This window comes from Vombatus ursinus, unplaced genomic scaffold (genome assembly GCF_900497805.2).
Source record: "Vombatus ursinus unplaced genomic scaffold, bare-nosed wombat genome assembly UNPS02014813.1, whole genome shotgun sequence".
Taxonomy (NCBI): Eukaryota; Metazoa; Chordata; class Mammalia; order Diprotodontia; family Vombatidae; genus Vombatus; species Vombatus ursinus.
This window is the reverse complement of record NW_020954591.1, coordinates 4,044,167-4,066,106: the sequence shown is the minus strand read 5'-3', so window position 1 is coordinate 4,066,106 and position 21,940 is coordinate 4,044,167. Positions and strand designations below refer to the sequence as shown.

General features: G+C 36.2%; 1 protein-coding gene across 5 annotated transcripts in view; it reads left to right on the top strand.

Annotated features, from left to right (window-relative positions):
• NBEA (neurobeachin) overlaps positions 1–21,940 on the top strand; it is a 769,899-nt gene that overhangs the window by 499,056 nt on the left and 248,903 nt on the right. For all 5 annotated transcript variants that reach the window (XM_027877685.1, XM_027877686.1, XM_027877684.1 and 2 more), the window contains one exon: positions 12,800–12,924. In XM_027877685.1, the coding sequence (XP_027733486.1) occupies positions 12,800–12,924 (125 nt within the window). The remainder of the gene's footprint in view (positions 1–12,799; positions 12,925–21,940) is intronic.

Below are 21,940 nucleotides of genomic sequence, written 5' to 3'. Positions count from 1 at the left end.
GTTATTATATTTTAGGAAATTATGGAAGGATAATTGTCATACTAGACATATTAGAACAGAGACAGCAAAGAAAAAATCCACCAATCATGTCTTGAAAGAAATCCCAAAATGAAGACTCCCAGGAATATCATAGCCAAAATTTCAGAGCTTCAGAGTCAAAGAAAAAAACTAGAAGCAGTCAGAAAAAGTTTTCCAGTATCTTAAAATTAGTAAAGAAATGAAAACTATGGAGGAAATAGTTAGACAGTTAACACCTTCATGCATAAAGTACAAAACCTTACCCAAGTAGCAAACTCCATAAAAATTGGGATGGACCAAAGAGAAGTTAATGATTCCAAGAGATAAGACATTTAAAAATAAAACTAAAGTTGAAGAAATTGAAGAAACTTTATGATATCAAACAATTGCCCTCAAAACAGACCAAGAAGTGATATCTTAAGAATCATTGGATTACCTGAAAGCCATGACCCTTCCCCCCCCAAAAAAAAGCCTATACATAATATTTCAAGAAATTTTTTTGTCCATTAATTTATTTATTTTTAGTTTTCAACATTCACTTCCACAAGATTTTGAGTTCCAAAAGCTTTGGGTTCCAGATTTTTTCCCTCCCTCCCTCCCCACCCACCCTTATTGAGAAAGAAGCAACACCATACAGGTTGTACTTGTATAGTCATGTGAAACACTTCATAGTAGTCATGCTGTGGAAAACTAGCTATATTTCCCTTCATCCTATCCTGCCCTCCCCCCATTTACTCTATTTTCTCTTTTGACCCTGTAGCTCCTCAGAAGTATTTGCTTCTGATTACCCCCTCCCCCAATCTGCCCTCCCCTCTATCATCTGCCCACTCTCTTCCTTCCTTTCCCCCCTATTTTCCAGTAGGGTAAGATAGCTTTCCATACCCAACTGAGTGTGTATGTTATTCCCTCCTTAAGCCAAATCCAATGAGAATAAGATTCACTCATTCCCTCTCACCTTCCCCCCGTTTCCCCTCCACTGTAAAAGCCTTTTCTTGTCTGTTTTATGTGAGATAATTTACCTCATTCTAACTCTCCCTTTCTCCTTCTCCCAGTAAAATCCTCTTACCCCTTAATTTTATTCTCTAGATATCACCTATTCATCTTCCACTCACCCTGTGCCCTCTATCTATCAATCTATCTATACATATAATTTTTTTTCCCTTCAACTACCCTAATACTGACAAAGGTCTTATGGGTTACAAATATCATCTTTCCATATAAGAATGTAAATAGTTCAACCTTAATAAGTCCCTTATGATTTCTCTTTCCTATTTACCTCTTCATGCTTCTCTTGAGTCTTGTATTTGAAAGTCAAATTTTTTATTCAACTCTGGTCTTTTCATCATTAATACTTGAAAGTCCTCTATTTCACTGAATGTCCATTTTTTCCCCTGAAGGATTATACTCAGTTTTGCTGGGTAGGTGATTCTTGGCTATAATCCTATCTCGTTTGCCTTCTGGAATATCATATTCCATGCCCTGCGGTCCCTTAATTAGAAGCTGCTAAATCCTGTGTTATCCTGATTATGTTTCCACAATACTTGAATTGTTTCTTTCTGGCTGTTTGCAATATTTTCTCCTTGACCCCGGGAGCTTTGAAATTTGGCTACAATATTCCTAGAAGTTTTCCTTTGAGGATCTTTTTCAGGAGGTGATCGGTGAATTCTTTCCATTTCTATTTTACCCTTTGGTTCTAGAATATCAGGGCAGTTTTCCTTCATAATTTCTTGAAAGGTGATGTCTAGGCTCTTTTTTTGATCATGAACTTCAGATAGTCAAATAATTTTTAAAATATCTCTCCTGGATCTGTTTTCCAGGTCAGTTGTTTTTCCAATAAGGTATTTCACATTGTCTTCTATTTTTTCATTCTTTTGGTTTTGTTTTACAATGTCTTGATTTCTCATAAAGTCACTAGCTTCCAATTACTCCATTCTGATTTTTAAGGAAGTATTTTCTTCAGTGAGCTTTTGGACTTCCTTTTCCATCTGGCCAATTCTGCTTTTTAAGGCATTCTTCTCATTGGCTTTTTGGACCTCTTTTGCCATTTAGGTTAGGCTATTTTTTAAGGTGTTATTTTCTTCAATTTTTGGGGGGTCTCCTTTAGCAAGCTGTTAACTAGTTTTTCATGATTTTCTTGCATCACTCTCATTTCTCTTCCCAGTTTTTCCTGTATTTCTCTTACTTGCTTCTGAAAATTCCTTTTGAGCTCTTCCATGGCCTAGGATTGATTCATATTTTTCTTGGAGGCTTTGGATGTAGGAGCTTTGATTTTGTTGTCTTCTTATGGTTGCATGTTTTGATCTTCTTTGTCACCAAAGAAAGATTCTGTGGTCTGACTTCTTTTTTTTGGCAAAGTTTACTCATGATCCCAGCCAATTACTCAACTTATAAAGTCTTTGTTAAGGTAGGAGTATGCTTCCAGTGTGGAGAGCATACTGTCCCAAGCTTCAGGGGTTTTGTGCAGCTGTTTTCAGAGATACTTCTAGGGAACCTGTAAATTTTTGGTTCTTCCAAGGTGGTATGATAAGGGGCAAGGTGTTTACCCCTTTCCTGGCCTGTGCTCTGGTCTGTGAGTAGCCACAAACACTGTTTTCTGCCATGGAACTGTGAGGATTCCCTCTCCACCAAGGCATAAGGTCCCCCACTCCAACGTTCCTCCTCGCCCCAGGATCTCCACCCAGAACTGTGACCCAGATCCAAGCACCGGCAAAGCAAGAGGATCCTGCCTCAGCACCAGTAAAGAGATCCCTGCAATCCTCCTCTGATTAGCTACTCGATTCCCCCTCAGTCTATGGGCCGGAAGCTCTAGAAGCAGCCGCTACCCTGCCAGTACTGGGGCTGGAGCCAAGCTTCTCTTTCACTGCGGTCACAGATTTTTCCTACTGACTTTCTAAGTTGTCTTTGGCATTTATGGGTTGAGAAGTCTGGAAACCTCCACAGATGCCTGTGATTCAATCTGTTTCAAGAAATGATGAAAGAAAACTGCTCAGCCAATAGAGGACCATTGAAGAAAGGATTAAAATTTCATTACGGGACTGAATTACTTACTTTTAAAGAACTGGTTGGTCAAAAGCAAGTCAGAAATGATAGATAATTTTTTTATGATAATGACAACAATAGGACAATTTGCCAATATTTGGAGAATGCAGTCAGTACAATCTTTGGGAGAATATATAGCTAAACATTTTCATCAACAAAAGAGAGGAACAGAACAGTTAATTAGGCATACAACAAAACTAGAAAAACAACAACTTAAAAACTTCAAACAACCAAATAGAAATTTTGAAAGTCTAAGAAGAGATTAACAAAATAGAAAGTTTTTTTTTAAATGAATAAGCTATTTTAAAAAAAAGCAATTAAATAGATAAAACATCAGCTAATTTTATTTTTTTTAATGACAGAAGAAAACCAGATTAGCGGTATCAAAAATTAAAAGTAGAATTCACAACAATTGAAGAAGAAATAAGTGAAATTGTTAGAAACTGTGTGGCCTAGCCACACTGCATAATAACATAGGATAAGACTTGCAGTGAGCTGCTAGGATTATCAAAGACAAGTACTTCAATTAACATTCTTAGCTTTTTACTTTTACCAGTAGAATAATATCAACTTCATTTTTCTGTTGGATATTTTTATAATCATATATTGTCAAACAGGTCAAATTAATAGAGTCTGGATTGGAGAATTGTGAACTATGATCTTGTAAATTTTCTATTCATGTTTGTTTCAATGTCATAAGACTTTCCTTGAAAAAGGGAAATATGAAATTAATTAGAGCATTGAGCATGAAGTGTCCATCTGTGAGTTGTTATATATAGCCTATAAATCTTATTCTTCTTTTTTTCCAGAAGTTGTTTAAATTGTTAAACTAATATTAAATAGTTAGGCTATAATACCCAGTGAGACAGCCTTGGAGTCAGAAAAACCTAGGTTCAAATCACATCTCTGACTCATACAAGTTGTGTGCTCCTAGGAAAGTCAGAATACAAGGTGCCCTTGGCAATTCTCTAAAACTGCAAGTTGGAGAAAAGATACCAGTTTTTCTTGGTAGAGCAAGTCCCTCCCAACACCAATGGAATTTCAAGCCCAGTACAAGTAGGGAGAGGGAAACTAAAGTAAAATTTTATCAGAAAAAAATGTAATTATGCTCACTTCAGAATATCCATTTTACAGTTTAAACCTAATCTCATATTTGTACTTAAATCCTGTTAATTGAGATTAAGTAAATTTATACATGTCTATATGTAGATATATATGCCTATATATCTATATATATATGTATGTATGTTTGTATGTCACATATGTTGCATTATACTTTCATTTTAGCTTTTAAGGAATAGCTCTAAAGAGGAAGGCAAGATAAAATGTCTTAATTTTTTTAATCTAGATTTATGATTTTATTAGTATAGTGAATTCTCAGTGAAGGAACAGCCTCTACTAATGCAGGTGGGCAGGTCTTCTATAATATATAGACTTAGAGAATCATTGGGGCACTAAGGGGATAAGTATCTTGTCAAAGTTCATGTATCTACTAGGGGTCAGAGGTATGATTTGAACCTATATATTCCTGACTCTGATGTCTTCTCTTATTCTATTATTCTATCTCTCTGTTATTCTCTTACTCTATCATCTCTTCTTTCATTTACATAATGCCTATTTTTAAGTTATTATTGTCTGAATGGGTTTTTTTTTTAATGTTTGGCATTTGAAGAAGAGAAGCACAAAGCAAGTTATTTTGAGAAAGGCACACAATTCAGAACTTGTGCTCTAGAAAGAAAATGTTTTAAAATAATCAACCTAATTTTGCAATTACTTTAAAGAAAAATGTGTAAGATAGTAATGCAAATTTACATGGAAACATTTTTGTTTTCTATACAAATTTTAGAAATAATAGATTAGAATTCAAATAGATTGGTTTTTATTTGATTGTTCAGCTTATTGTTTGCCTAAGGGAAATTCCACAAAAGCAGCCCATTCTGAATAAAGATTACTGCTGTGATCTTAATTTGCCAGCTCTGTATATTCCTGTTGTGGTAAGCATAGTCTCTAGCAAAGCATCCTGTAATGTAGGAAAGCAATGTGCAACAAATAAAGTAATGTTCCATCAATCCAGGATACATTTGTGGGATACAGTGATTGCATTCTGCTTAATAGTGCATTCAGTGGATAATCTAGCAGAGAAAAGAATGTATATGTTCATGCTACATTTCATAAGTAAAGCAATGTATTTAATATGTAGTGGCCTTGATTAGCCTTTAAATATTTATATCTCTGTATTTTTCAATGTGAAACCTAACAGTCTACTGGCATTTATTAACTGCCTACTATGTGCCAAGCAGTGTACTAAGTGATGGGGATTTAAAAAAAAAAGCCTCCCTCCCCCCCTTGAGAACTTCTAGGGACTTATAAGGGAGAAAGCATGCAATTAACTGTGTATGAACAAGATATAAAGTATAAATTGATTGAGGGGAGGTAGTCTCACAAGGGATGCACTAAGTTTAAAAAGGACTAGGAAAAGCTTCTTGCAGAAGGTAGTGATGAGATCTAGATTCCTGGGGTTCTGGGACCCTGACACAACACATGGGCCCTGCCTGAATGAATTGACCCAAATCTTCTTTCAGCCAGAGACAAACTCTTATTAGGGATGGGCCATACAGGCCAGACTCTTAAGGGATCTGAACATTAGTGACATCCATAAAAGATAAGCAGCCATGAAGAAATATCAGTGTTTAAATGCAAGCCAGGGTGGATCTTATATACACTCAAATAATTTTGGGTGTTCAGAGGCGGGGCTGGGAGAAAGATCCAGAAGCTGGGGTGAGTTTAGGGAGAATTCAGATGGGAACGTCTGGGAGGTTGAATAGACCGTGGGAATAGACAATGGAACAAAGAACTGGAAGGAAGAGGTTGATGAGATCAAAAGTGGGATCAAAGACTAGGCTTCTTCAAAGAGAGATAGGGAGAACCAGTCTGTTAGAATAGGGAAAAGATAAGGAAAAGCCATTTGAGTGGAGTATAGCCTCAGGCAGCCATTTGAGACCAGAGTGAGGTCAAAGAAAGTTTAAGGGTTTTCTGGGGCCCATAGACAAATGGGACCCAAATTCTTTTTGGGGTGAGGGGCAAAGGTCTCGATTTGGGCCCATTCCCCATCGGTAGGACTTAAAATGAGAACTAAAGGAAGCCAAGACAGCCAGGAAGAAGAGATAAGTAGGAAGAACAGTCCAGGCATGGCTTAGCACTGTGCCTGGCACTGAGTAGGCTCTTATTAAATGCTTATTGACTGACAAGCATAGGGGACAGCCATGCAAAAGGCTCAGAATCAGAAGATGAAGTGTTGTGTGGGAGGAATAGCAAAGAGACTAGTGTCATTGGATCACAGATGATGTGAAGGAGAGTAAGATGTAAAAAGATGAGAAAGGTAGGAAATGTCCAGGTTAGGAATGCCTTTAAAAGACAAACAGGATTTTACATTTGATCCTGGAGGTAATGGGTCACCACCATCATTCATTGGGAGTGAGAGGAGGACAGAAGGCAGTGACATGATCAGACCTACATTTTAGGAAGATCAGTTTGACAACTGAGTAGAAGATGAACTATAGTGGGGAAAGACGTGAGACAAGGAGATCAAATAGCAACGTATTGCAGTATTCCAGGTGTGAGAGCCTACATTAGGGTTTTGACAGTGTCAGAGGAGAGAAGGGGGTATATATGAGAAATGTGAAGTTAAAAATGACAGGACTTGAGAACTGATTGTATATGGAGAGAAGGGTTAAAAGACAATGAGAAATCAAGGATGATACCAGGGTGGGAACGCAAGATAGTAGGGAGGATCCTTGTGGTACCCTTGATAGAAAAGTTAGGAAAGGGTAGAGTTTGGGGTGAGGGGGATGAGTTCAGTTCTGGACATGTTGATTTTATGATGTCTACAGAACATCCAGTTCAAGATGTGTAATAGTCACTGGTAGACACAAGACCAGAGATTCAAGAGAGTTTAAGGCTAGACAAATAGATCTGAAAAGCACCTGCACAGAGATGATAATTGAAATCATTGGAGCTGATGAGATCACCGAGTGAAGTCATAGAGGAAGAAGAGAAGGCTCAGGAATGAGTCTGGGGGGATGCTCGCAGTTAGCAGGCATGACATGGATGGAGATCCAGCAAAGGAGACAGAGAAGAAGACAGGTAGAAGAACCAAGAGACAGTGATATCCTGAAAATCTAGAGAGAAGAGAATGATTAACAGTGTCTTTTGAAAAGACACCACTAAACACGATGACAATTAACTTAGCAGATATTGTTGACTTCCTATTCTATGCCAGCCATGGTGGGAGGTACTGTGGGAAATACAAAAAAGTATAAGACACTTTCCCTGACCCCAAGAAAAATAAGTTCTTGTTGAATTGAATTCAACAAATATTTAAGTGTCTGCTGTGTATAAGACTCTTTGATAGGTGCTGATGATATATCCTTTAATTCTCCTTGAATGTTGGGGATGGCTTAGAAATAATACAGTATATATTATGATACAGGATTTGGTATGATAGGGACAAGGAAAGGACAGAGACAGAGGACCCAACTAAAATGTAAAGGGGGAAGGGAAATTAGGGCAGAGCTTCATCAAGGAAGTTGTACTGAAGCTGAGACTAAAAGGACAGATTTTGCTAAGAAGAGATAAGGAGAAAATGCATTTCAGAAATGGGATGGTGGCCTCTGTGAAAGATCTTTGGTAGGCATTCTCATCAAGTCCACTAGCACCTCTAACTTCATGGGTTATAGGTATCATCAGACTTAGGGTCAGCAATGTGTTGAGGATCAATGTAAATTTAAGATGTGAAGTATCACTTTCAATATGATCTGGATATCTAACTTGAGCACACAGATAATTAATAAATGATTGATTGTTCTATACTTCAATTCAGCCAAAAAAAAAAAAAAAAAACCAAAACCTATTTTAAGCACTTAGCTAAGTGTTGACTGTACACATACTTTAAAAAAAAAAATGAAATTACCCTTGCACTCAAGGAGTTTATATTCTACTAAATAGATATGTTCCGAACTATGCTGCTGGCTCTCTGGTCTTCACCCTTCTCTCATTGGAAATCAGACTCTTCCCCTAAGGCCCTAGGGATCTTGTAGGTTAGTTTGTACCATATCTTCCTAGGAACTTGACTTTCATGCCATTTCCAGGCCATTTCCAAACCACCTCCTACTTTCCATTTCCTCTTTCTTCCACAGACAGTGAAGTGTATGGAGTGTTCAGAGAGGACTGGCACCTCTGGTGTGATGGCTTGCTGAGTCCTTTCCAGGGCTTGCTTATCCACCTTTGGTGTCCACTTTCAACCCTCTCACCTGTGGCTCCAAGAAGTTATAGCATGTGAGGTAGCTATACCCCAGTAAAAATCATCTCAGCAGATGGCTAAACCATTGATGAGTTACGGGGATGTTTATCCAAAGCCTGTGAAGACTTACCCCAGCAGAATGTGGGAATGAGAACATTTTGTTCCAGCTGCTATGAAAGTGGCTGAAGCAAGCATTGTGGAGCACTTAGAGTTTGAACTCAGGTCTTCCTGATTCTGGGACAGCTAGGGGGCATGTGGATAGAGCACTTGGCCTGGATTCAGGAAACCTTATTTCCCTGAGTTCAAATCTGGCCTCAGACTCTTACTAGTTGTGTGACCCTGAGCGAGCTACATAATCCTGTTAGTCTCAGTTTCCTCATTGGTAAATGAGCTAGAGAAAGAAATGGCAAACCATTCCAGTATCTTTGCCAAGAAAACCCCAAATGGAGTCACAGAGAGTCAGACAGAACAGAAATGACTCAACAACAAACAATAGTTTCATGATTCAAGGTCCTGCACTCTATCCACCGCTCTACCTACTGAGATTTGTTGTTGTTCCATTGTGTCTTACCTTTCATGGCTGACCCCACTTGGGGTTTTCTTGGTAGAGATATTGGAGTGGTTTGCCATGTCCTTCTCCAGCTCATTTTACAGATGAAGAAACTGAGGCAAACAAGGTTAAGGTATTTGTCCAGGGTCACACAGCTAGTAAGAGTCTGAGGCCAGAGTTGAACTCACAAAGAGGAGTCTTCCCAACTTAGACCTGCACACTATCCACTGTGCTGCTTAGTGCATAGTAAGCATTTGAATGCTTTTTCAGACATACAGATTATGATTCCTCATTATCTTATCTTTTCAGGCTACTATTTAAGATTATGTTGATAGCTGTGTTTGATTAGTTATTTTTTTTTCTTTAGTTCAGTCAGTTGCAAAATAACCTATAGGTTAGTAGTTTTACAAAACTGATTTCCTACAGATAAGCAATAACAAAACTATTTGCAATTCCTGACTTTTAAGAATTCTCAAATTGTTGTACCCACTGATGGATAATTTAAGAATACAATATTTAGAAGACCAACAATTGGCCAGGTAGAATTTGAATCATGTCAGATTCATCTTAAAAAGAACCTGGGTTCAAATTGGGACAACCTGATACTGGCTGAAATCAAGATGACTAATGCTTCCTCACCTTTACGAAACTTACTTTGCCAGGTGGCTACATTTTTTAAAAGACTTGAAACCTTCAATTTTTAATACTTTTACAACACTTTTCTCCTGATTTTCCTTCCTGTCTGACCAGACCTTGGAAGACTTCTTAATAATGATGATGATAAAAACAGTCATTGTATACAGCTAGCTCTTGTATAGCACTTTAGGGTTTCCAAAGCACTTTGCAAAAATGTCATTTTGTCTTCACAAAACTTTAGAATATAAGTGCTTTATCTCTACTTCATAGATGAGGATACCGAGGCAGACATATCCAAGTTACATCCCATAGCTAGTAAGTACCTGAGATTGGATTTGAACTTAGTCGGACCTGTCTCTGGGTCCAGTGCTCTCTATCCTTTGTACCACCTAGCTGCCTCTACACCGTTGTACAGTGGAAAGGGTGCTAGATTTGGACCTTCTTTTGAATCCTGTCTCTGCCAGTTACTAAAGGTGTGGCATCTCTGGGTGTCATTTATTTATTTGTAAAATAAACTGATGGAACTAGATAACTTCTAAGGTTCCTTCCACCTCAGCTTATGATTCTGTCGTCTATGTTCAAGGTAGTGGAAGATGTGAACTTCAGGGAGCTCAGTTGGGAGGAAGAGAATACATGAAGGAGAATATTATACAAATTAGACTAAAGCATTTGTATTTTATCCTGTAGGCAATATGGAATCTCTGAAGGCTTTTAAACTGGGAAATCATATGTATATCCAGACTACTGCACATTAGGAAGGTTATATGGGTAGACATATGAAGGATGGATTGAAGAGATGAGAAATTGGAGGCAGGGAGACCAGTGGCCAGGTGAGATGTAATGAGGGCCTGAATAGAGAAAGTCATCATGAATGAATGAAGCATTTATTAAAAGCTCACTGTATGTAAAAAAAGATTTTTAAAAAAAGAAGCTCACTGTATACAAAGGACTGTGTTAAGCTGTGGAGAGAGAAACAAAAAAGTAAGACTATCCCTGCTCACATTCTAATGAGGAAGACAACACATATGGAAGGTTTCCAGTGAAAGTCAGATGGAAAGGTCTCAATGACTCTTAGGGTGCAGCAGCAAAGCAGATGGTAGTACCTCCTTTTAAATGTCATTTCTACTAATAAAATAATGTTAGTTTCTTATTTTGAACTATTTGATAGCACTAAGGATTTTGGTGCCAAGAATTCTCTTTTCTCGCATCTCCATAGGTTAATAGCTGTGGGCACTGATTGGAAGCATTACTATTCCCAAGGCTCTTAGGATCAGGTTCCAGAGCTTTCTTCTTCGAAGCTTAAGGGGAGATCATTGTCAAAGTTGTGGTGGTGATCTAACTTGCCTGGCACATGCTGCCTCCTACCTCTCCCTCAGTGTGCCCTGCTGTTTCAGCTAAGCTGGTTTGCCTGCCCTTTGAGTGGCATTTGGTGGGGATAGCTGGTCATTGCTTTGCTAGATGGTGGTCACAAGGGTTGCTAGGCTGGAAGTGGAGCCAGAGATCTGAGGAAGAGGGTACTGCCACTCCCAGGGCTCTGTGCAGGTCTGCCTGTTGAGGCACTTGGTCAGTAGTTGTAACTATCTCAGTAGAGTAGAAAGGAGGTTGGACATGGACTTAAGTAGATACTGGTTTTAATCCTGCTTCGCTTGGATTGCAAGGTAATCAGTTTAAACCTCCATCATAGAATTGCTATCTTACTTACTACAGTAGCTGTTGCAAACTTTTCATCCTTGTTCAGGCTTCCTATGGCATCCCTCTCAACTGAGGACCTTGATTCACTAAAAAAAAAAAAAAAATCACACAGTAAAAAATGAAAATATTTTAAAGCTTAAATTCATATGTAACAAGTAAATTAGAATGACTTTGTAAATTCCCTTGAAAGCTCTAAAATAGCTGATTCCATTATGATTCAAAGAAACAGTAAGAAACTTAATATACTGCTTGTATGTAAGATTCTTATAATTATTAAAGTTATTTTGTTATTTTTACAGCCTCTTATTATTTTAAAATTTATCTTCAAATGGTATAAAGTGAGTTTTCACAAACCAAAATCATAACATTTCTGAGATGTTAGTTTATTTTTGTTTAAACTCATGTTATCCCCCATTATTGTTCACATAAAACAAAGAACTGTGTGTTTTTCCCCAGACTTATCAAAATCATATGTTTCTGCATAAATTTTATAAACTGAACCCCCAAAGCCCAAAATAATTCAGGACAAAATATACCACATGTATTTTAGCACAGTGCTTGGGACATAGAAGGCACTTAATGTTTATTGATTGACTGACTGGAAATTTGGTATGCTTAAAACCAATGTTAACAAAGCACAGAAATAAAGTGAGAATATAAATGTTCTCTTATGCCAGATATTCAGAAAATTAGACGAAAACATATATTCATAAGTCTTGGCTTTCAGGAAAATGGTTCTTTATATTGATTTGAAGATCAAAATGATAATACTGACTCAGGTGTTCAATTGGATGTAGACTGATTGTAGTTTTTGGAGTATTTCATAGCCCTTTAATATTGGCTCTGAGTGTTAAAAGGCATTGTAACCTGATGATGATCATGGTTGTTAATGGTTTGTATTAGCTGGAAGCTATAAAATCATCCAAAGACTCTGTTAGTGTTAGAATAATAATTTACCAAGACAATTACCACATGCTGGAATTTTTGTGCAGTGCTAATTCAGTATTATTAATAATGAATAAAATTGCACTTTTTCAGGTTGCTAGGGGCAATGGGGAATTATTTCAATGAATATTTCAGCACATTATTTTAATCATAGCTCCACAAAATTCAAGTGGGCAATATTTTATACTTCTAAGTTCAGTCTACTAAGGGACCATAGTCATTAAATTGCAAACTATTTGCACTGAGGTCTATCCTATGATTTACAAGCCTTGTTAAAACACTATAAAACAAAACAGGTTATGCCATTAATACTTGTAATTTGATGCTGCATTTGTTATTGACCTCACACCGATTGTGTTTTTAGTAGTAGTAAGTGCATTTTGAAGAAGACAAAGTTGAATGCTTTAATGGCAAAATAGCAGAATAAAATATATGTTAGTGTAAGTTTTGAAAAAAAAATTTGCACACAAATGTTTGTAAGACATTTGTAAATTTCTCAGATTTGACTAATGAAAAAGAAATAAAAAAACCTAAATTTTGAGAAAATACATTTTTCAAATTATTCATTTCTTATAAATATCATGTTTAATATGTTGTGGGATTTCATTTCCACCTTCTAGCCAACTGCATGATTTCTGGCGCTTAGATTATTGGGAAGATGACCTGCGTAGACGGAGAAGATTTGTTCGCAATGCATTTGGTTCTACTCATGCTGAAGCCTTGCTCAAAGCTGCCGCAGAATATGGTTAGTACTTATACCTATGATGTAAAGATACTTCAGTTTGTTTATGTGCCTAACTATGGTTGAGAATTCATAATTTTGTTGGCATTAGCACATTTTCTCAAACCATTCAGAAATAACAAAGATTTTTTCTCATCTTTACTTTTCTTCAGTTTTGGGCCTAGCATCAAAACCTCTACTACTAGTAACTCAGAAATTCTCTCAGTCTACAGAATTTTTCCTCGATAGGTCAAAAGTATTGACATAGTTGATTATCATCAAATTTCATCAGAATGTCTTTTACAGCTTGAAATTGCAGACATCATATATCACCATTACAAGCCTGCTACGTAGCAGAATATGTACTCATTGTTGCCCAGTCAAAAATCTTGGATAGGCTTGTATTGTCTTTCTGACCATCAGACCCATTTTTAGTGCTGTAGCGAGCTTAGTTTAGATTTATTCACTTATTTTTGTTCTTCAGGAGAAAGAAATACATCTCCATCTCTCATTTCTATTTTTATGCAAGTGTTTCATACACCTTTGATATACAGTAAATACGATGTTGTTGCTTTATTTGTGTTTACACTTCCTTGTTTGTGTTTTTCCTTTATGTCAGTTTTCATATATTTGGTAGATGTTAGAGCTCTTGGAGGGTAGGACTGTTTTGCTTTCTTTGTATTATCAATACCTACCAAAGTATCTTGCACATTGTAAACACTGAAAGGTTTGCTGAATCTAGAGTAGAATAAAGTTCTAAATGGAGCATCTGGTGGTAAATCAAATCACAAGATGGATTTAATGCAATGACATTTATCTCTTTGATAGAATTGCATGGTAAAACAGTTACTTGTAATAAAAAATGCTCACTATAAAATTAGCCAAGTATAATGTTCAAGTATATAATTTATTTAATAGGTTTCAAAGCATTAGTAAATATCTTAATACAAATAATATCTGTAGTTTCTCTAGTTAAGTTAAAAAAATATAAGCCATTAATGTTCACATTTTAGAATTTAAGTGGATTTATGCTATTTGCCTATTTGAAGAAAGGGTTTTCTGGGAAATTGAATAGCAGAACAGTATGCAGTGGATATGTTTAACCAACTTAAGGGACCAACTTTTAAAGTATTTAACTGTTACAGTGGTTCCTAATTAGAAGTACCTTTTATCTCCTCATTAAAGAAAGCCATACATAGCTCATCTGTGTGGAACCACTTCTTAAATGGTAGGTGTATCCACCTAGAAGTACTTCCAGTCTTCTCTTCGCCCATTCTCCACATCACTGCCAAAACAATTTACCTAAATTTTAGATATGAGATGTTATTCCTCAGCTTAATAAACTCCAGTGACTCTGTTGACTTTAGAATCAAATATAAGCTCCTTTGTTTCATTTAAAGCCCAGAAAAACTTGGCCCTAATCTACCTTTCTATCTTTACTGTAGGTTACTCCCCTTTCTATACTGCACATTATTCTTGCTGCTCCTAGCCTCTAGCACTTATATCCCATTTCCAACCTGTGCACTGCCCTTCTTCCGTGCCTAGAATGACCACCCTTCCCACTCCTTGGAATTCCTTGTTTCCTTCATAGCGCTACTCAAGCACCATCTTCTCCATCTACCCTTTCCTCACCCCCCTCCCTATGCCAGTATCCTTCCACAAACATTCTCTTCTATTGATTGTATATACTTAATGTATGTACGAAATACTTAAGTCTAGTTGTCTCTTCCAATAATAGGAGCTCCTTAAGGGGACAAAACTGCTTTATTTTTTGTCTTTGTAGCACAAAACAGTGTGTGCCTGCCACACTTAGCCACTTGATACATGCGTGGTAACTTAAATTCCATAATTCAAACTTTTGCTTAATTTACACTAAAGTTGACCCCCAATAAAATCAAAATAGGAAAGATTTTGTATTGTGGATTATTCAATAAAATAAATATTAATCACCAACTATGTACAAACTACTGTACTAGGTTTTAAAAATATAGGGTGGGGTCAGCTAGGTAGCAAAGTGGATAGAGAGCACCAGCCCTGTAGTGAGGAAGACTTGAGTTCAAGTCTTTCTTACTAGCTGTGTAACCCTGGACAAGTCACTTTACCCCAATTGCCTCAGGGGAAAAAAAAAGAATATAGGGTGAAATAGACACAGAGTTTGTCCTTAAAAACTTTGTAATCCAACAAGGAGGCTAAAACATACACACATAATTATGTTATATGACAATGTATTAAGTGCTTACAGTTATGAGAATTTTAAGGGAATGGGTCACTTTTATGCAATTTCAAAGTTGAAAGGACCTCAGAGGTCATCTAGTCTAACACTTGCCTGAACCAAAATTCCCTGTACAATTTCCCCATCTGACTCTCTCCCCTTAAAAAATTTGTACAAATTTGTAAAGGTTTGATGTGTATCAACCCAGCATATCTTTGTACCTTATTAGCATATCAGTACCTCCCTCATCTACTTTTTGCTTTCAATGACTACCTTAAAGGAAGTGGGGGGGAGGGGTGGAGAGGGGAAGGGAGAAATCAGTTGATGAGAGACCAATTATTCCCACTTCCCGTAAGGAAGGAGTGATATGAGGGAAAACAGTAACTACAAAATCTGAGGAAATTTTCAAGAATAAATAAAATCTATCTTGTTACCTCTGGGCCTGAGGTCTTTACAGCTGTTAGAATTTATACCTAACTCTGCAAATATTTGTTAAGTATCTACTATATACAAGGCTGGATGGCATTGAGTAGTAGATAGAAAACAGGCCTCGGATTCAGAAAGACTCGGGTTCAAGGCCCATCTCTGACACTTACTAGCTGTGTGGCCCAGGAAAAGTCATCTAATTCTGCAGTGCCCTGGGCAGTTATCTAAGAATCTGAGGTTCTGAGAAGATGTATATCTTCATTGGCAGAGAAAGTTCATTGCCAAGAACTCCTCAGACTGATAAATTTTCAGATCTAGTTTTTAAAGAAAAACAACAACAGTATAAGACACTATGCTAAGTTCTGGGAGTAGTTACAAAAAGTGGCATAATATCTGCTTTCAAGAAATTTACAGTCTACACAAGAAGTGTTATCTGGTACTGCATTTTAGACTTGAAAGTAAAATTGTGTCTGAACTGGTCTAGTGACACAAATTTTTTGTCAGAACCATTTTCATCATGGCAGCAACAATAACAATTATAGAGCTATTTTTTTTTTTAAATAAAGGAAGCCTCCTTTTCTGTTGAATATATTTCACTCAGTGGTTCTATCTTTCTTGATTTTGAATAAGTTGTGTGAAGCCTCAGAGAACTGTCTGGAATTGTTTAAGCACAGACTATTTACATAGCCATAAATCCACTTTATAAAGAAGACCTACTGGGACGTGATACACTTGTCAGTCATTTCCAGCCATTAGTATCCATCAGGTAGCAAGCAAGGGACCCTAGATTAGAGTAAAATAGATCAGACTGCTTTAGCTGTCTTATCGTGACAGAATCCTCCATTAAAATGTTTTAAGCCATTTCCTCTCTCTTCCTTTTTAAAGCATTGTACCCTAAGTTATATTTAAAGCTTGTTAAGAAGGAATAACAATTTCTGGCTATGAACTAAATTACAGTAATATTAGTAACCCTTCTCTTTTTACAACATTAAAAGAGAAGTATTGATAATAAGTTTCCTGTTAAAAGATAAAATAGATAAAATAGTAAGATGTAGCTTTGTAAGTAAAATTTTAAACTTATAAAATAGATTTTTATCTTGTATTTACTTTTCAGATATTTATTATAGATTGCAGTATTTAAAACTTTTACTTGACTTCTTTCTGTAAGAAAATATCTTTAGCACTGATGTGTTTTTTTAATTCCTATCTGCAATACTAATTAGTTGAATAATTTATGAGGTTGTCATGTGAGAAAGATTTGGGGTGGTTTGATGTACTTTCTGCCTCTGATCTTAGAATGTGATTAATAAAAAGCTAGAGATTTGTAATTCTTTCCATGATGTTTAATTATCCTTTTTTTTAACCTAATATTATTTGGATATTTTCTAACGAAATGCTATAAAGCTACTAATTTATTTGATTACAGAGAATCGCAAAGTACAGATGACAAAAAGAATATGAGAAAAAACAAGTTTTAATTTCCATATAGCAATTAACTAATGAGAAAATGATTTTGAAAGGGTTTTTGGCAGTCATTGTGTAGTGAAATTGAATCTAGCCTAGGAAGTCTCAGTGAAGATGTTTCTTTAGTTATATCAATAAGAGCATGAAAAATTTCCCTTAAATTTTGGTAAACTATGTTGATGTTAGGTGTCATTTAAGTTTTTATTTCTTCTCCATAATATTACAGCTAAACAATATTATTAAGGCTCCCAAAATAGCAAGCTCCTCCCTGTCTGTGATCAAAGGCATCAACTTAAATAGGTTTGATCAGGCATTGCAGGAGAGGGCTGACAACTTCTGCAGGAGGAAAAAAACACAGAGCAGTGATGACAAAGTTAATCAGTCATTTCTTTGGCAATAAATAATGAGATAATGCTGAGGACTACAGATGAGAACATTTCTAGGTTCCTCAGAGATGAGTCTGTTTAACATCTGATTTATCTGAGCTTGTGAAGCCATCAAAATATGACCTTGAGTAAAAAGCTGCTGTATAACAGATCTGAAATTAAATCTATATTGATGGTATGTATTGTGTGTACATACATACATACATATATTCATATATGTTTGGCTACTCTAATAATGTAGTGCTTTCAATCAACAAAGAATAAGAATTATCTGGAGCAAAAAATTTAATTTGGTTATACACCTGTTTGAGAAAATAATATCAAAAATTTAGCTTCTCATAGGCATAAAGGAAATAAGAGTTTACCAGGTTACTCTGACAACTGTCAGTCGTGTTTGCTTGTTAAAAATCATTTTTAATTTTCAAGAGCTATAAAATAATTTTCCCAAGCTTTTTTTAAAATTTAAGATTTTATTCCTCCCCCCCAAATTACTTGTAAAAACAATTTTTAACATGTGTTTTTTAAAATTTTGAGTTTGAAATTCTTTCCTTCTCCTCCTCCCTCATTGAGAAGGCACCGAGCTTTTTTTGTATAATGCAGAGTTTATTATAGTGTTTTTTTCCTACTATGTTAATTTGTTCTTAGCTACTTTGTTTGTATTTGGGTTGAAGCATTAGGTGTGATTATAGTTTAAAAGTTTCCAGTAAATCATATTACATAAATTAGGAAATGCTTTTGACTACTTTTTTTTAATCCATGGTATATCATAGATGTATAACCCTTTTTGTCATCCTACAGTGTTTGCAGTCTCTTAAAATAACTAGCATGACTTATGTAAATGCTAAATAGCAAAACACAACATCAATTTTGTAGAAACACCTAGTACCAATGTTCTGACAAAATAAATATCCACATCAAAGCCATGGCTGTAGGCATCTGAAGAACTGAATATTTTCAAATTACATAAATCAGTTCATTTGATTGTATCTGATAGCAATGTCTTAATATAGGAACTAGTATAATCCTTATCATTACCTTTGTGACAGGAATTTGTTTGTAATGGTTGTTACTATATCCTGTCTTAAGGTTTGCACTCAATTTCATAGATTTATTCCTCCTACCTCCTCCCATCTCCCCTCTCTCCCCTAAAAAGAGAACTAAACCTTTAATTTATAGACACTACTCTAGAAGGTGGCATTGTCTTAGTTTAATGTGCTTAAGTACTAGAGATTTAGAAAGAGTTTTCTACTGAAGCTCCAAACCCTAGATTAACCCTGTGACTATTTCTCCATTAATTTTTTATTTAGTGAAAACATCTTTGCTAATGCATTACTTAATGAGATTACACAAAAGAATATTTAAAATTCTTACTTTGAAGTAGTTGTTGTCCTTCGTTCTTGAAGAGGAAACATATGCTTAATGTACAAACCAATGCCTTTGCCCTCCCCTGCCCACCATAGGTATAATGAAGCTATTTTAAATCTGATATTCTTCTACCTTCACTGGGATATTCTTTTCTAATTCATTCCACTTAACATGGAGTTAAAGAAAAAGATTCATTAAAGTTTTTTTTTCAACTTTTAAGGCCATTAAACCTCAAAACTTCTTTCACTGGCTAGCTGTTAGTCTAACAACACATGTTTATTAAAAATTTATTCTGCTTCCTAGTCACTGTGCTAGACCATGACAAGGCAAAGACAAAAACAAAAATTATCTCTGTCCTCAAGGAGTTTACATCCTACTGAGGGAAAATATTCACACATATAGCAGGCATAGCATATAGAGTTCTAGACTTAGAGTCAGGAAGACCTGAGATGAATCCTGTCCAAGACATTTACTAACTAAGCAAGCCACTTAAACTCTCTCAGCCTCAGTTTCCTTATCTGTAAAGTGAGGATAATAATAGCACCTACTACACAAGGGCAACATGTGCATTAAATAAGATAATATATGTAAAATGCTTTGTAAACCTTAAAGTGTTTCATAAATATTAGCAATTATTATTATTATTAAGTAAATATATATTCAAAGTCAATTCAAGATAGTGGAGAGGTAAGCACTAAGAGTTGGGACAAGGGGGAATTAGCGAAGTCATTTATGTGGTAGGAAGTACTTGAACTGATCTCACAAGGAAGAAAGGGATTCCAAGAGACAGAGGTAAGGAGTGAAAGCTTTCAAGGTATGGCCAACAGCCTTGGTAAGGACATGAAGACGGAAAGTGGACTGTCATATATGAGGAATAAGTTGGCCAGATTGTCTAGAATGTAGTCTCTGAAGAGGAATAATATGTAATAAATCTGGAAAAATTAGATCCTGGGATCATAGATTTAGAGCTACCAGTGACCTTTGAGGCTTAGTTCTCTAATTTTATTGAACTTAACTTGTAGTTAAGTTCTCTGATGTTACAGATTAGAAAAGTGAAGCAAACCCAGGTTAAATGACTTGCCTCAGGTTACACAGCTAGTAAGTGTCTGGACCAGATCTGAACTCAGGCCTTCACAGTTCCATATTCAGTCCTGGATCCATACCGTGAGAGACTTTAAATACCAAATGCAAGAGTTTGTACTTGATCCTAGAGGCAGAAGGTTGCCAGTGGAGTGTGCGGCATGGTCAGACTGTGATGTAGGAGTATTATTTGGGGATGAGTAGCCTCTTTACTTTCTCCAACCACAACAGGGAAAAATAGGATGCTGGGTCAAAGTATAGTATTTTTCCATTTTCCTGCTTTAATACCTCCTGTATCTTTTTTTTTTAAACAGTATAGCTGAAGAAAAAAGGATAAAATTGCGGCTTATGTAACTCATTTCTTATTAAGCATCTAGGAACCCCATAACCATTTTTCCCCTAGCAGAGTTACCTTTCTACTTTCTTTAAAGAATAAAAGAAAAAGAACTCAGTGGGTCATTTTATTTCAACTGAGCAAGCAGTACTTACCTGAATATACTGCTATCATTCATCCTATAGCATGTATAATGTGTAATACACTATGATTGAAGTCTATAAAATTATGAAAAGTGTAGATAGATCCATGAACATGAAGTTGTTCACTAAATCTCATGATACTAAAACTAGACAATACCACTGAAACTTGACACAAATTAAGCACAAATACAAGGACATTCTATTTTATACAAAACATAGAATGATTTCTCCAATCAAGTAGAATAGGCTGGATATAAAATCTAAGGATTCAAATAAACATATTAATTGTATAGAGAGACATTATAAATTATTTAGAGAAATGGGTATTTGGGAAATTACCCCCTAAATATTCCAAATTAAATATGATAAGAACAGTTAAGTTTTCATAGGAATCAAATGAACTGATACTCTATTACAGTTGCATGATCACTTCCTAGTTATATTCTTAAGGCATCAGACAAGGCAGTTATGTATAGGACAATCTGATAGATATCTGATGTTTGGCAATATATCCTGTGGTGGACCTAGGACTTAGAGCAGCTCCAACTCAGACCTAGTCTGCCCCAAAATAAGGTATTAGACTGGGAACAACACAGAATTTACTGGCTCAGGCCAGTTCCATGTATGAGACTCCTTCTAGACAAGTAGCCTCCACAAGCTAAGAACCAAATAACATTTAGGAATAGATCAGCAGGGTTAAAGTTAACCAACTTTTTTGTTTTCAATGTCAGTTTCACCTTTCTAGTTCCTTTCTTCTCTGTGACGTGATACCATCCCATTTACAATTTATCTCTTCCTTCCTGTTTTCCCTTTTTTCTTTCCTATTTTCCCTCGTTGCTTATTTTGCATTTTATTTTCCATTTTCCTTTCCTCTTTACTCCCCTAATAATAGTATATCCTTCCGTATTTGTTTAATTTCACAGCTCTCTAAATCCTTCCTATTCCCATGAACTCTCTGCCAGTCACTCTAATATCACAGCCATAAGTTGGCCTCTACTGCAAGTGACTGTGCTTCTATCAGTCACTGCTGTCACAGAGGCACTGACATCAGCCCTCCAGCTAAAGAGTAAGATATAAAGACTGGACTTGTTTTTATGCCTGACTGTGTATGTGTCTGTTTTTCTGTGTGTACTGTTTTTAGTCCTATCTCATGTCTCCAGCTGGAGGGATGGTGCCAGTAAGAACTTACTAGCATGAATGTTCTGCACCCCTCCCTGCTGACAGTCCCTCCCTTCTCCATCTGGGAAGGTATCATTCAGCACTATGAAACTCTCTTGATTATAATCCTACCTCAGTCAGGGCACAGATGCTGTATTTGGAGTTAAAGGACCTGGGTTTATATCTTGACTTCTGTTACTTAACAACTTGTGTAACATTAGATAGATATGTCAGTCACCTTACTCTCTGAGCTTCAGTTTCCTTACCAGTATAATGTGGGAATTGGAATAGGTGACCTTGAAGTTCCTTTTAAACCCTAAATCTATGATCCTATGATATTAAACCTTCACCCACGTCAGACATAGTTATCAACCAGATGAAGATGGTGAAATACTCTCCATCAGTTATGTTCATTCTCCTTAGATTCTGGCAACCAACAAAAACCAGTAGGCCATGTTAAGAACTAATAAGC